The sequence below is a fragment of the Syngnathoides biaculeatus genome, chromosome 2 (assembly GCF_019802595.1).
Source record: "Syngnathoides biaculeatus isolate LvHL_M chromosome 2, ASM1980259v1, whole genome shotgun sequence".
NCBI classification, from domain to species: domain Eukaryota; kingdom Metazoa; phylum Chordata; class Actinopteri; order Syngnathiformes; family Syngnathidae; genus Syngnathoides; species Syngnathoides biaculeatus.
Window position 1 is genome coordinate 2,277,997 of NC_084641.1, and position 13,002 is coordinate 2,290,998.

Sequence of the window (13,002 nt, forward strand, 5' to 3'; positions counted from 1 at the left end):
CGATGCATCTCACCAACAATTTAACCCTGTCACAAGCTGTGTGTTCACCTGCTCCCATAATGAGACATGAATAATATGGTGCTATAGAATGATTTGTCTCCCATGCTTAATGTAGCATAGGAGAGTTGGCCTTAATTGGCAGAGCTATATTTGAGTTGCAATGTAGGACGGGCAACTCCTCCTTGACTTCAACACTGCATTGGGATACCTTTCAAAATAAAAGGCAGTTGTTTGAATTTAAAAAAAAATTCACAATACCAAGAGGGAACAACTATGATTGCAAAAGCTTTCTTTCTTTCTTTTTTAAAAATCATTTAATACCTGTATATATTAATCAGACCTGGGCCATACTCCTGTTTTCTTCCACATTGGAGTTTTCATTAGATAAGTTTGTAACCATTATGTTTGTCGGAAGATGCTGAGGTCACTTTAAGCCAGGCGTGTCAAACTCGTTTTTATCACAAGTCACATTGTAGTTACAGTTTCTCTCAGAGGGCCATTATGACTGAAACCATGAAAGTTTTTAATTAACCCATCCATCCATCCATCCATCCATCCATCCATCCATCCATCCATCCATCCATCCATCCATCCATTTTCTTTGCCACTTATCCTCACAAGGATTGCAGGGAGTGCTGGAGCCTATCCCAGCTGTCAATGGGCAGGAGGCGGGATACACCCAGAACTGGTTGCCAGCCAATCACAGGGCATATAGAGACCAACAGACACACACACAATCACACCTAGTGTCATGCTCCTGGATTCCAGCCAGGGCTGGGCGTGGCCAGCTAATCTGAAGGTGCACACCTGCGCCTCATGACCTTTGATTAAGACCCAGTACATATAGGACCCGGGGGACGACAGAGACTCTGCTAGATCGTTGCCTCTCATGCCTCGTTCCCGCACTACCGTACTCCTGACGTCTAACTCTCGTGTACCGACCAACGCCTGTCTCCCGACCTACCCCGTAAGCCTGCCGTTACTGATCTTGCTGCTTGTTTGGACTGACTCCCTGGTAACCGACATTGGAACGAATAAAGGCTTATTCCGCACTGCTTACCTCTCACCTGAGTCGTGGATTTGGGTCCACCCCCGAGTCTCGTCCGTGACACCTAGGGGTAATTTAGAATGTCCAATTAATGTTGCATGTTTTTGGGATGTGGGAGGAAACCGGACTGCCCGGAGAAAACCCAAGCAGGCATGGGGAGAACGTGCAAACTCCACATCAGCGGGGCAAGTATCGAACCCAGGTCCTTAGAACTGTGAGTCCAAAGCTTTACCAGCTGGTTCACCGTGCCGCCCATGACCTATCATATTTACACATTTATCAACTATTTTCGGAATCAGAAATGAGGGGAACGGTTTTTTCAACTATTGTTGATGTTTGGTAATAAAAAAATGCTTGCAATATCTCAATGTCATAATTTTCATTGTATGACAAATTGAAATGTTGGTACAGATTTGAACAGAAATCATGGAAGTTGATACACATGATTTGTCTTCGCGGGCTACATAAAATCATGTGGCCGGCCGCATCTGGCCCACGGGCCTTGAATTTGACACGCATACTTTAAACACTGACATCAATTATCTACATTGTACAAATGAGGAGAAGAAGCCATTCAATGCTGACAGCTTCTATTTTCATCCTCTCTGATGGATAATTTCTTTTTCAGCTGTCGACGGTCACAACTTTCTGAGACAAAGTCCCCAATTAGAGTGCACCCATAACCTTTTTTTTTCTCTTTCCTTTGCTTTCTGTCACATATAGGTGAGTCATCTTTTATAATGCACAGACCCATGCGCAGACAAAAATCAAAGGACATATGCATTAATTTAGAGTAGTATGTGTGATTGTGTGGGGAAATAAGGAAACAAATCCAGCAAGTGTCGCAAATTTGACGTTTGTTGGCTTATGTCGTACGGTCCTTTACGTCATGTAATGCCACACGTCTGTTGCATTGGTTGTATTCATCGGAATATCAGATGAAGAGGCTAGCTGCGATCCTACCCAAGGGCCACGTCATTATTGGCGGGCCGATGCGTTGCAGGCATGCCGAGAGAAGGCTGCATCTGTGAAAGAGCCCTTGAATTGGCAAAGCCTTCGCGCACAATATTACGATGCCTTCAGCCTTCAATAGAGCCTTGTAATAGACTAAATAAACATCTGCACAATAGGAGTGAAATGTTTTCACTTTCAGTGGGAATTGACTGCAGATCTTTTCAATACGGAAGCTATGTTCAACAAAATGTGCTACAGTAATCAAACGGCGAGACAATGGGCCCGAGAATCTCATCTGCGCATTTAGCAACCATCAATGTCATTAACTTGCATCTGTTGTCCAAAGCCTTTACGTTCAGTCAGTTAAGCTTTTTTCTTTATTATTATTTTTTTTTTTTACTACAGTCTTGTCAAGGTCATGTTCAGGCTGACAAGCACTCAGTTGAGCCTTTTTTCCCCTTGAGACATGTAATACCTGCACCTGAGTTCAGATTGTTTCTAATCGGAGTTGGTTGTCGATGTGCTGATCGAATTTTTTTTTAAGGTGAAGAGGGTCCTTTTGCGTAACCACGGCTCTGATTCATCTTTGTCCTTAGCCCTGATGAATATTCCTAAATTAACCGTATTATTCCACCTGCAGTGGAACTCATGTAATTGGGCTGCATTAAAGAATTTAGCAGTGTTTTTTTTCATTACGTCCAGGGAAAGGCAGACAATATTCTATAATTGAAATGATGAACCTCTTTCAATGTTTCACCCACTTATAGCAGCAGCCTTGGACGACAAATGGATGTGTTTTTATTCCCATTTTGCAGAGTATGAATTAATCTTTTCCACAAACAATTCAAAAAGTCATGAGGATTCAAGCAATTGAAATCAATGATAACCAAGCAAAAATGCCAAGGTATAAAATGCGTTATTTCTTTTGCTATTATTTAAAGTGGGACTGACATCCCTATAAACATTCTAAAGTAGATATTGTAATGAAAAATACATAAAACAGTATTTTATATGTATTGTCTATACAAAAAAAAAAAAAATGATGGAAAGTGCGTCATCCATGCACAAAGTTGCGTAATTGAGTGTCCCTCAACATCCAAGTGGTCGCCATATTAGTCGCGTCCTCTGTCCTTGACGTCATCGTCACTTCCAAGCAGTGCCTGGTACTTTGGAAGCCGAACAACAGAGATATTCGCATTTTTCCGACGCCCCTTCTGACACCGAAGCTGTTTTCGAAAAGGACAACACCACACAACCAAGTGAAGTTACCGGGGCAATATTACACTATTGTTTCGAGCCCTCCGGGCAATATTACACTATTGTTTCGAGCCATATTCAGATGATATGCGATCACGGCCAAACCGCATCCCGTCCGATCCACTCCCGCGGCCGAGATGAGCCATCGCGGCTCATCGCAGCCGGCCGGTGTGGCTTATGACAGAGCCGAGCGGTGCTGCTTTAGGGGGGTGCTCACAGTCGAGCCGGGGTGCTTTATGTGCACACTGAACTGAGTAACGCATTCTCGGCTGGGTTCTTCAGAGCCACCGCGTTGCGCAGCCCGACGCACAGCCTTGCAGAAACTGTGACCTCCGAATGTCTCAGCGCCTCAGCTGTGTTGCTGAGTTTCTGGCCCATGCTGGCTTATAAGGAGGAGGTGGAGACAAGCTATGTTGCTTTTAGGGGTATGTTCAAAGTCGCCGCAGTATGGAATGAACACTATCGAGACATTGTTGGCTGGGCGACGCGCACATTGACGCATTTGATTTTGACACATTTATGAGAGAGACTGATTACGTGGTCCGCCCCAAACTATTATTTTTTTTAGTAGCTGTATGCGCACACATTTCATACGCGGATCTTTTGCTACGTTATGAGAGAGACCGATTATGTGGTCCGCCCCAAACTATTATTTTTTTTTTGGAGCTCTATACAAACCTACCTGTTATTTGGAACCCACTAAGCTCTCGTCCTCTGCACCCGTGCAATCCATTTTTCACAACGAACAGGGTCTCTTTCAAACTTATGAAGGGTAATTCCATTCTCCCGAGTGTTCAAGCAATGTCCAGCAATGCAATGAGCCGGCATTTTGGCTAACACAAAGGAACAACGAGCTACATTCCCTGAGGTAAAACTAATGGAAACAAACGAGTCCACAAGGGGGCGACGCTGTCATTTACGTCACTTCCTGCTTCCTTTTGAAAACAAATCCCTGAGAGGATTTTCATGGTGGGAGTTACAAAAATCTGTATACGTCAAAATCATGTTTTGTGGTGAAAAAACACATGGGACCATATTGGCTGTGGGAGTTTCATTAATAATATACCAAAAATCATCCGTTTGACGACACTTGACCGTCAAATATATAACTAACCTACCACTGAAATGATTGTAATAAAGATGTGCTGAAGTCAACGCAGAAAGGAAAACTATGATTGCCTAAAACTATGATAAGCCCTCTTCCCTACCTCGGCTTATTATTTTGAGTCATGTGAGATTGATGTGGAGGCCATATGGGGACCTTGAGGGTCAAGGAAGTAAATGGTGCACACAGTCAAAAAATGAAGTACAATAATAATCCGAAAAACTTTGTGGCAAGGAAAGTTAAAATTGAGAGGTGGGCAGGAATGGTGTTATGGTCTCCAGTTTCCTGAGGTTATTAATAAGACTCTCCTTGAGGAGTCCAGCAATGATTTGGGTCAAACTATTTCTTTGTCCTCATGACAACTCCACCCCACCCTCCAAAAAATCTTAGTTTGCTCAGCTCCAGAACACTGGGTAAAAAAATCAATTTCTCATTTTTAACAGATTGAACTTTTTCTTTACTTTTCCACTTTTTGACGATGTGTTTAGCAACATGTCTGCCACTATCTATCAAGGAACTTCTGCTGTGGTATTAAAAACAACAAATGTGCAGGTGATGCATTTCAGCCTGGATGCTTTGATTTCACAATAAAATTTACCCAGCAGGCATCATGTTTAACGCCAAGCCAGCTGTGACAGGTGGCCATGCTTATTTTCCAACTGTTCTTCTTAGTCTTCTTGCTGTCTTGCTTTTAGATTAGTGACTCACGTGACCCCCCACCCCAACACACACACACACACACACACACAACACACACACACACACACACACACACACACACACACACACACACACACACACACACACACACACACACACACAACACACACACACACACCTAAAACTTTGGATCAGAATTGTTTTAGTTACAGCCGACCCACGAGAATTAAACGCACTGGTGGACTCAAAATGAGCCTGGCGAGATTTTCGGATTGGGTTTTTCTGCCATCTAGTGGTTCAAATTTCTAGTATGCCAAATTAGAATCGCCATACTTATGTCAGCAGGTCTTGACCATGTAACCAACCCAATACACACACACACACACACACACACACACACACACACAACACACACACACACACAACACACACACACACCACACACACACACACTCTCTCTCTCTCCGCATATAATGTATCAGCTGGGATAGGATCCAGCATGCCTGTGACCTTCATGGGGATAAGTAATACAGAAAATGGATGGGTATTATTATTACCAATTTATTCTCATTATTATTAGTCCCCTGTTGTGGGGACGAGTTGTCGGCGTGTTGGCCTTTCTTTCATCCTTTCTTTCATCCTTTCTTTCTTTCATTCAGTGGCAGTGGTTAACCTTAACGAGGAGAAAGTAACACCGATGGGTCATCTGACACGCTTGTTAGGGCCTGCCATTCATCTCTGATGCTTCCACTTCTTAAAATAGAATTGTCGACATGACAATTTTATTATTTGCTTGAAAATAGAACACGCGATTTAGGTGCGTAGAAAAAAAAGTATTTCCACAGCCAAGAGAGGCACCCCTGACAACTATTTTGATTGTGGTTTGCTTTTGGCAGGCCAATTCATGGCTACCCGGGCTCCATTCCCCCGGCGAGCATGGTGGCGGCTGTGGAGTGATGTGAGTGGAATTGATCCATGGAGGCATCGAGTTGGACTTGTCTATATATACAACGCTGAGCCTGGACTAGCTCTTGTCTTGCTCAGCGCTTCTCCGGGACCCTCAGCTGCTCTTCTGCCATCATTGAGCATTTTCACCAACAACGACCCCAGACATGGCCTGCCAGGAACAGATCAGGTAGGAACTAGCTTTCGTTATATTTTATTTTGTTGCCTTCGGTCAGGATAAGTTTTGATTATCTTCTGCTGCACTGACTCTGCAAAACTAGCCCCAGTGACTACAAAGTGCGAACACTGAAACCAGAATTTATCACTATTGAAGTTCCAGTGTGAACTTATTTGTTCAAGCAATTCAGTAATGTAAAAGTGTCGAGTCTTACTCCACCCGTACAGTGGATTGAAAAAGTCCGCACACTTCTGTTCAGATGCCAGGTTTTTGTAAATGATACCAAAACCATTTCTTATTCCAAATTAATGTGACTTGTAACTCGTAACTTGTATGTCAAAATTAGATATTTTTTATGTTTTTGAGAGGGGACATAAAAATAAACAACTGAAATAATGACGTTGCATAAGTGTGCACACCCCATGTGGATGTGTATTTGGGTGTGTCCAGAATCACATTCATACTTTAATGAATGTGTGCTTATTAACAGCAAATAAACTTTATATGTAGTAGAAGGCTTCTCCTTAGATATTTTTGGATTCCAGCATAGATGTAAACTTTTCAGCGGACACTGACTGCTGTTTAGAACTTTTTTCATTTCCACCCCCCATCGTGATGAGGGCCCCAGTTCTACGTGAAGAACAGAGAAAGAGAAAGAGAGAGAGAGAGTGAGTGAGAGAGAGAGAGAGAGAGAAAGAGAGAGAGAAAAGAAACTACAGTACAAGAAACATCATTTACAAACGGAAATGGTTGAAAATGCTCAGGCAAAGAGATTTTACTTTAGTGTCATTAGACCACAACATCTCTGCACATATGGTTGAGAAATGTTATTGCAGAACTACCCATTTGAGCAGCTGAATTTATTTTGGTGCTAATCATATTGCTGCACATTAAAGTGTATGACCTGTGATCCAACTCACATTTAACTATTGCTGCGTCCTAGGTTTAAGAGGGTGTGCACTGTTTTGCAACCACACTCTCCCAGTTGTTTACTTACTTACTTACTTTTCCTCTTGAAAAGATTAAAAAAATAAATAAATACATTGAGTTTTAGTGGTTGTAAGTCACATTCATGGTGTAAAGGTTTGGAAATAATTGATCTTGCCCTATTTTTTTCAACACATTATAAATCTGGTATTAGAACTGTACACATAATAAGCGCAACAATGATTGCTATGTGAATATGTGTTCGACTTTTCCTGAGTCCAGCCTACCAGCCAAATTGATTAATGGAGGGATTGCAGGCATGGTTGGAGTCACATGTGTGTTCCCAGTCGACCTGGCCAAGACACGCCTGCAAAACCAACGAAGCGGCCAGCAACTCTACAAGAATATGTAAGAACCAGGATCTCTCTGGACATCTTTTTCATTTTGTTACCACTAGGTGCACCTCATTAAATGTGCGGATCAAACTCAATTTTTTTCAGTCCTGTACTTATGTACAAAAAAACAAAAGTAACAAATATGTGAAGGCCAATTTCTATTTTTTTTTCATATTAAACTAATTGAGATGATGAATTTCAGCATTTTGATATGTGTTAGCGACAATGATTAATGTTATAAAAACAAAATATTGCTCTCAGTGTATAATGAACATGTATATAATGTACGAGTTTCAATGGTGGGACAGCTGTAGAGCGTTGGCCTCACAGTTCTGAGGACTGGGGTCCAAATCCTGGCCCCGCCTGTATGGAGTTTTCATGTTCTCTCCATGCCTGCGTGGGTTTTCTCCGGGCACTCCGGCTTCCTCCCACATCCCAAAAACATGCATTCATTGGACACTCTAAATTGTCCCGACGTGTGATTGTGAGTGCGACTGCTGTCTGTCTCTATGTGCTTTGCGATTGGCTGGCAACGAGTTAGGATGTACACTGCCTACTTCCTGATGACAGCTGGGAATGGTTCTTGCTCTCTCATGACCCTTGGGAGGATACGTGGCACATAAAATGAATGGCTGGATGGTTAACTAAACTAGATTATTTTTCACAATATTCAAATGTATTGAGATGGATCTTTAAATTGATATTTTGCTTCCCAGTGGATGGAATAACAATTTTCATCTCTGCTTTAATTTTCCGGTCAAGTCAGCATGAAATGAAATGAAATTAAAATCATCGTAATCTAATCAACAGCTATTGACCTTGGTGCATTACAATCCTAAAATGAATGTTTTTTTTCATCCTGGTAGGATGGACTGTCTGATAAAGACGGTGAAATCTGAGGGTTACTTTGGTATGTATAGAGGTAAGCTTCATATAATTGTTGACATCCAACTGGTACAGAAAACAAGTGTATTATCCATGTCCAAAATTGTAGATGATGAAATGAGGATATATTACTGTCACTCTCACTGATAATATTGTAAACAAATTTTGTATCACGGTTGTGTAAATGGTTCAACTTTGTGAGGATATGAGTACTGTGCATTAATCAGCTTTAGTTTAAAGACAATGCAGATAAGAGATCAGAACAAAAATTGTCATGTGTTAGAAAACAAGGGTGTCGAACTTATTTTTGTTGCGGGCCACATTGTAGTTATGGTCTCCATCATTGGGCCATTGTGACTTTGAGTCCATGTAGCATCACATTACATGTACACAACAGATAAATAGATGACTAATTCTTAAATGCAAATCCAGTAATATTTGTTTGGGCAAGTATCATCCAATTTGGTTTTGGTAAAAAAAAAAAATCTTTCAAGATCTCAAAATTGCTAACAGAGACGACAATTTGTCCGTTCCTATACTATAGCAAGAAGCATGATTTAGTTTTGAGGGCCACATAAAATCACATAGCGGGTCAGATCTCGCCCACGGGCCTTGAGTTTGACACCTGTGACACAAAAGGTCCTCAAAATTTATATACTGCTAAAATGGCAGAATATGAGAGGATGATGAATCACTTCAACACTTTCACCCTGATGTGTACGGTTTGTACCAAACACCTTTGTGAATTTTGCCCCCCCCCCAAAAAAAATTAAATAAATCAATCAATTAATTTTAGAGGGACGCCCAATCCTGAAATCGTGTCACTGTTGTCATCACATAACTAATATTTGAACAGAGGTCAGTAGACTTTCTTATGTTGATTGTACAATAAAAAAATGTTTTTGCTGACAGTCCCTTGGTAATCAAATCCATGTTGTAGGCGCAGCTGTCAATCTCACCCTGGTGACGCCTGAGAAGGCCATTAAACTTGCTGCCAATGACTTCTTTCGCCACCAGCTAAGCAAAAATGGGTGAGCAGTCCAACACACAAAGATTGAAACCTGCTTTCCCATTTCCTAGCCTAACCTCACTTATGTGTGTGGCGTATCGTCAGCGGTAAGCTGACCGTGTTCAAGGAGATGTTGGCGGGATGCTGCGCGGGCATGTGCCAGGTCATCGTCACCACGCCCATGGAGATGCTGAAGATCCAGCTCCAGGATGCCGGCAGGCTTGGTGAGGTTGTTACGATTTGAAGACAATACGCACTGTTTGCGCTGTACGGGGGACACCCCTGCAACTGTGGGGACTGAGCCAGACCCCAAAATCAAAATTCCACAAATAAATTGACACCCATTACACTGACAGTACATTGAAAAAAACATATATATTCTTTTAAACCTAAAAAAAAAATGAATACACAGGGATAAACCACAGTAAACATTTTCAGTCCCCCCCCCCCAAAAAAAAGGAAACAAAAAATAAAATGGTATAACTGTAAAACCGTAGGCGGCACGGTGGCTCAAGTATAAAGCGTTGAGGACACGGGTTCAATCCCGGCCCTCCCTGAGAGGAGTTTGCATGTTCTCCCCGTGCCTTTATTAGTTTTCTTCAGGCACTCCGGTTTCCTCCCACATCCCTAAAAAAAAATGCATTAATTGGACACTCTAAATTGCCCCTTGGTGTGATTGTATGACTCTTGTCTGTCTCCATGCAAATGGCTTGCGACCAGTTCAGGGTGTACCCTGCCTCCAGCCTGTTGACAGCTGGGATAGGCTCAAGTACTCCCCCAACCCTTGTGAGGATAAGCGGCTAAGAAAATGGATGGATGTTAAAACGTGTCTTGAGCTGTCGAGATCTTTTGATTGAAACAATTTTTGATTTCAGTAAACGTGAACGTCTAATGCAGCAAATTCAACAAATTAATATTTTCTGTTCCTTACAAGCCATAGAATGTTTGTTAAAATTCTGTTGTGTCATCATTTGCAATAGTGCATTTGAAGTTCATTTAAATAAAAAAAAATGTGATCGTCGAGAGCTATATTCAACATTTAATTATACTGCAAAGGTTGATGACTTGAAAATGATGCTCTTTATTTGCATCTAGAAAAAGCCAAGTAAAATGTCATTTGCAAAATAATTTTGAACGTGATGATATTCAACATTTTAATGCAATGGCGAACGTTACTTTGCTTCATCCACCAGTGGCCCAGCAGAGGATGATGCCCAGTGTGGTAACCACTCTGAAGATGGGCGGAACCAGCGCCGTCCTGAGTCGTTCCTACAACGCTCACGCCGCGCCTCAGGTTAGGACGGTATCAGCCACACAGATCGCCAGAGACCTGCTGAAGACCAAAGGTGTCACGGGGTTGTACAGAGGACTTGGAGCCACATTAATGCGGTGAGATTTAATTTCATGCACAGTGGATCCCTGCTATTTGGGACAGGTTCGGACCACGGAAAATTTTTAAATACCCCAAATTCTTGGATGAGTGCAGATAAACTACCATTAAGCAATTTTGTGGTTTGAACAAAAAATAAATAAATCTGTGGATAGGTGAGTCCGCGTGTTCCGAACTGCGTGTCCGTGGGGATCCGCTATTCTCATGTAAGTGCTCACCTTCTTCGTTAGCTAACATGCTTGTTCTTGGCCTCCTTAGGGACATTCCTTTCTCAGTTATCTACTTCCCCCTTTTTGCGCACTTGCACCAGCTTGGTCGTCCTTCATCAGAAAACCCGACAGTGCCCTTTTATTGGTCCTTTGTGTCCGGGTGCTTGGCCGGATCTGTTGCAGCTGTGGCTGTCAGCCCTTGTGACGGTAAGTCCTGTCATTTGAATGAAATGAGCCCACACAATGAGGCCAACTCGGACTGAGTGCATTTCCCTCTCCGCCTTGTATAGTGGTCAAAACAAGACTTCAGTCCCTGAAAAAGGGAACTAATGAAGAAACGTACAACGGAGTGGTGGACTGTGTCAGGTATGCTGTAAACATCTTGTCCTCAGAAAGAACCGAATCCTTACGAATGTGTATTGCCGCCCCAATGTCATATGAAATGTTTGCATTTCTTTTCATTTCAGAAAAATCATGAGAAAAGAGGGTCCTTCGGCTTTCCTAAAGGGGGCCAGTTGCCGGGCACTTGTCATCGCGCCTCTCTTTGGCATCGCCCAGGTTGTGTACTTTGTAGGAGTTGGAGAGATGCTGCTTGGTTACACACCATATAGCATTTATTCCGCCTAGACAAGATGTCTCCCGGTCTCATGAAGGGAAAAAGGTGAGGAGTCAAGTTAAGAAGGGGAAAAATGCCTGCATGTACTGGATGTGGTCTAAGTTGGCGCTGAACAACCCCATAACAAGACAAACGATATGTTGTCAACACAAAGATTTCCAAGCTTTGCCCAAATACTCATAATTAATACACTTAATACACTTACCCATTGACCCACTTTTTCTTTGACAAATGTGGGTGCACGTGTCTGCAACATCACATTGTGATGAAAAATTAGGAACTCTACCACTGTAAATATTTTTCACAGATGTAGTTCCTCCTTTCTCCAAATTGAGAAAAAAAAAAAAAAAAACAACCATCTTAAATTAACCAGAAGCTGTTTTTGTCTTGACTTCATTTTTTAATTAAATGTGAAAATACAAATTTTCTGGCAAACAGTTCAGGCTGTACCCTGCCTCCTGCCCGTTGACAGCTGCGAAAGATTCCAGCACTCCAGCAACCCTTGTGAGGATAAGCGGCTATGAAAATGGATGGATGGATGTGTAAATACAGAAAACAAATTCTGATTCACAAATGATGTGGTTTTTGTTTTGGACGAGTGAAACTTTGTCGTGCAAAGTGTCACTGAACGGCAGCGCTGCGTGCACGTGGCCCGAGAATTGCTCGTGCCGCAGTTGTGGAGTAACTCGAGCCGCCGTAATCCTGTGGCCTCTGCAGCATCACTCGCATAACTCAAATGTTCAGCTGTCTCAACTAGTCAAGTGCAGTACCTTCTCGACTGAGACGATATCAAATACTGTACGCTATGAAGTCATAAAGGAAATTAGTACCGTTGTGGGAATCGCCGATTTTCCTGTCACATTTGAACGCTTCCAAAATGGAAGGGCTTTTCAAATCAGTTCAAATAATCCAGAGCGGGTTTCCTAAAAAATGATCTCGAACATGTTGAAAGTTTATGCAGCTTTACTGACTGGCGTCAATAGTTATATGCAAATTTTCGACAGGCAAAAAGTACATCACATTTGCTGAAAAAGATGAAGGAAACTGTTTCAAACTTTAGATGCTTTATTCTACTTCAAACACCTACTGTGTCAACCTGAGAAACCCAGAATACTAACAAAATAAATTAACTTCCGGAGCAATGTTGTCCATCCTGCTATATAGACAAAAATATTGACAAAAATGACTTAAACAATGAATGAACCCTTTTGAGGTTGGACAAAATTGCTTATTTGCGCCTGAATCGTCATCTTGCTAAAAACAGGACTTTGCTCCAGTACACAACGTGACTTTCACTTGTTTGAGTCACTGCTGACCTCACAAATGTTCTTTTAGATGAACAGAAAAAAAAAAAATCACTACGCATTACAGTCACGGTTGCATGTCTAGTGGTATGTCACTCATTACAGGGTATCAAACATTCA

General features: G+C 42.0%; 1 protein-coding gene across 7 annotated transcripts in view; it reads left to right on the forward strand.

Moving 5' to 3' along the window:
- Positions 1 to 13,002, forward strand: part of LOC133496738 (mitochondrial glutamate carrier 1-like) — a 40,635-nt gene that overhangs the window by 23,702 nt on the left and 3,931 nt on the right. For 4 of the 7 annotated variants that reach the window (XM_061812653.1, XM_061812672.1, XM_061812663.1 and 1 more), the window contains 9 exons: positions 5,921 to 6,159; positions 7,357 to 7,482; positions 8,336 to 8,391; positions 9,295 to 9,385; positions 9,469 to 9,587; positions 10,557 to 10,752; positions 11,012 to 11,169; positions 11,253 to 11,328; positions 11,430 to 11,623. In XM_061812653.1, coding sequence (XP_061668637.1) covers positions 6,137 to 6,159; positions 7,357 to 7,482; positions 8,336 to 8,391; positions 9,295 to 9,385; positions 9,469 to 9,587; positions 10,557 to 10,752; positions 11,012 to 11,169; positions 11,253 to 11,328; positions 11,430 to 11,589 — 1,005 coding nt within the window. In that variant the 5' untranslated portion in view covers positions 5,921 to 6,136 and the 3' untranslated portion in view covers positions 11,590 to 11,623. Of the gene's footprint in view, positions 1 to 886; positions 968 to 5,920; positions 6,160 to 7,356; positions 7,483 to 8,335; positions 8,392 to 9,294; positions 9,386 to 9,468; positions 9,588 to 10,556; positions 10,753 to 11,011; positions 11,170 to 11,252; positions 11,329 to 11,429; positions 11,624 to 12,016; positions 12,120 to 13,002 lie in introns of those variants that run through there. The other 3 variants (XM_061812691.1, XM_061812682.1, XM_061812709.1) reach the window with 3 other exon arrangements.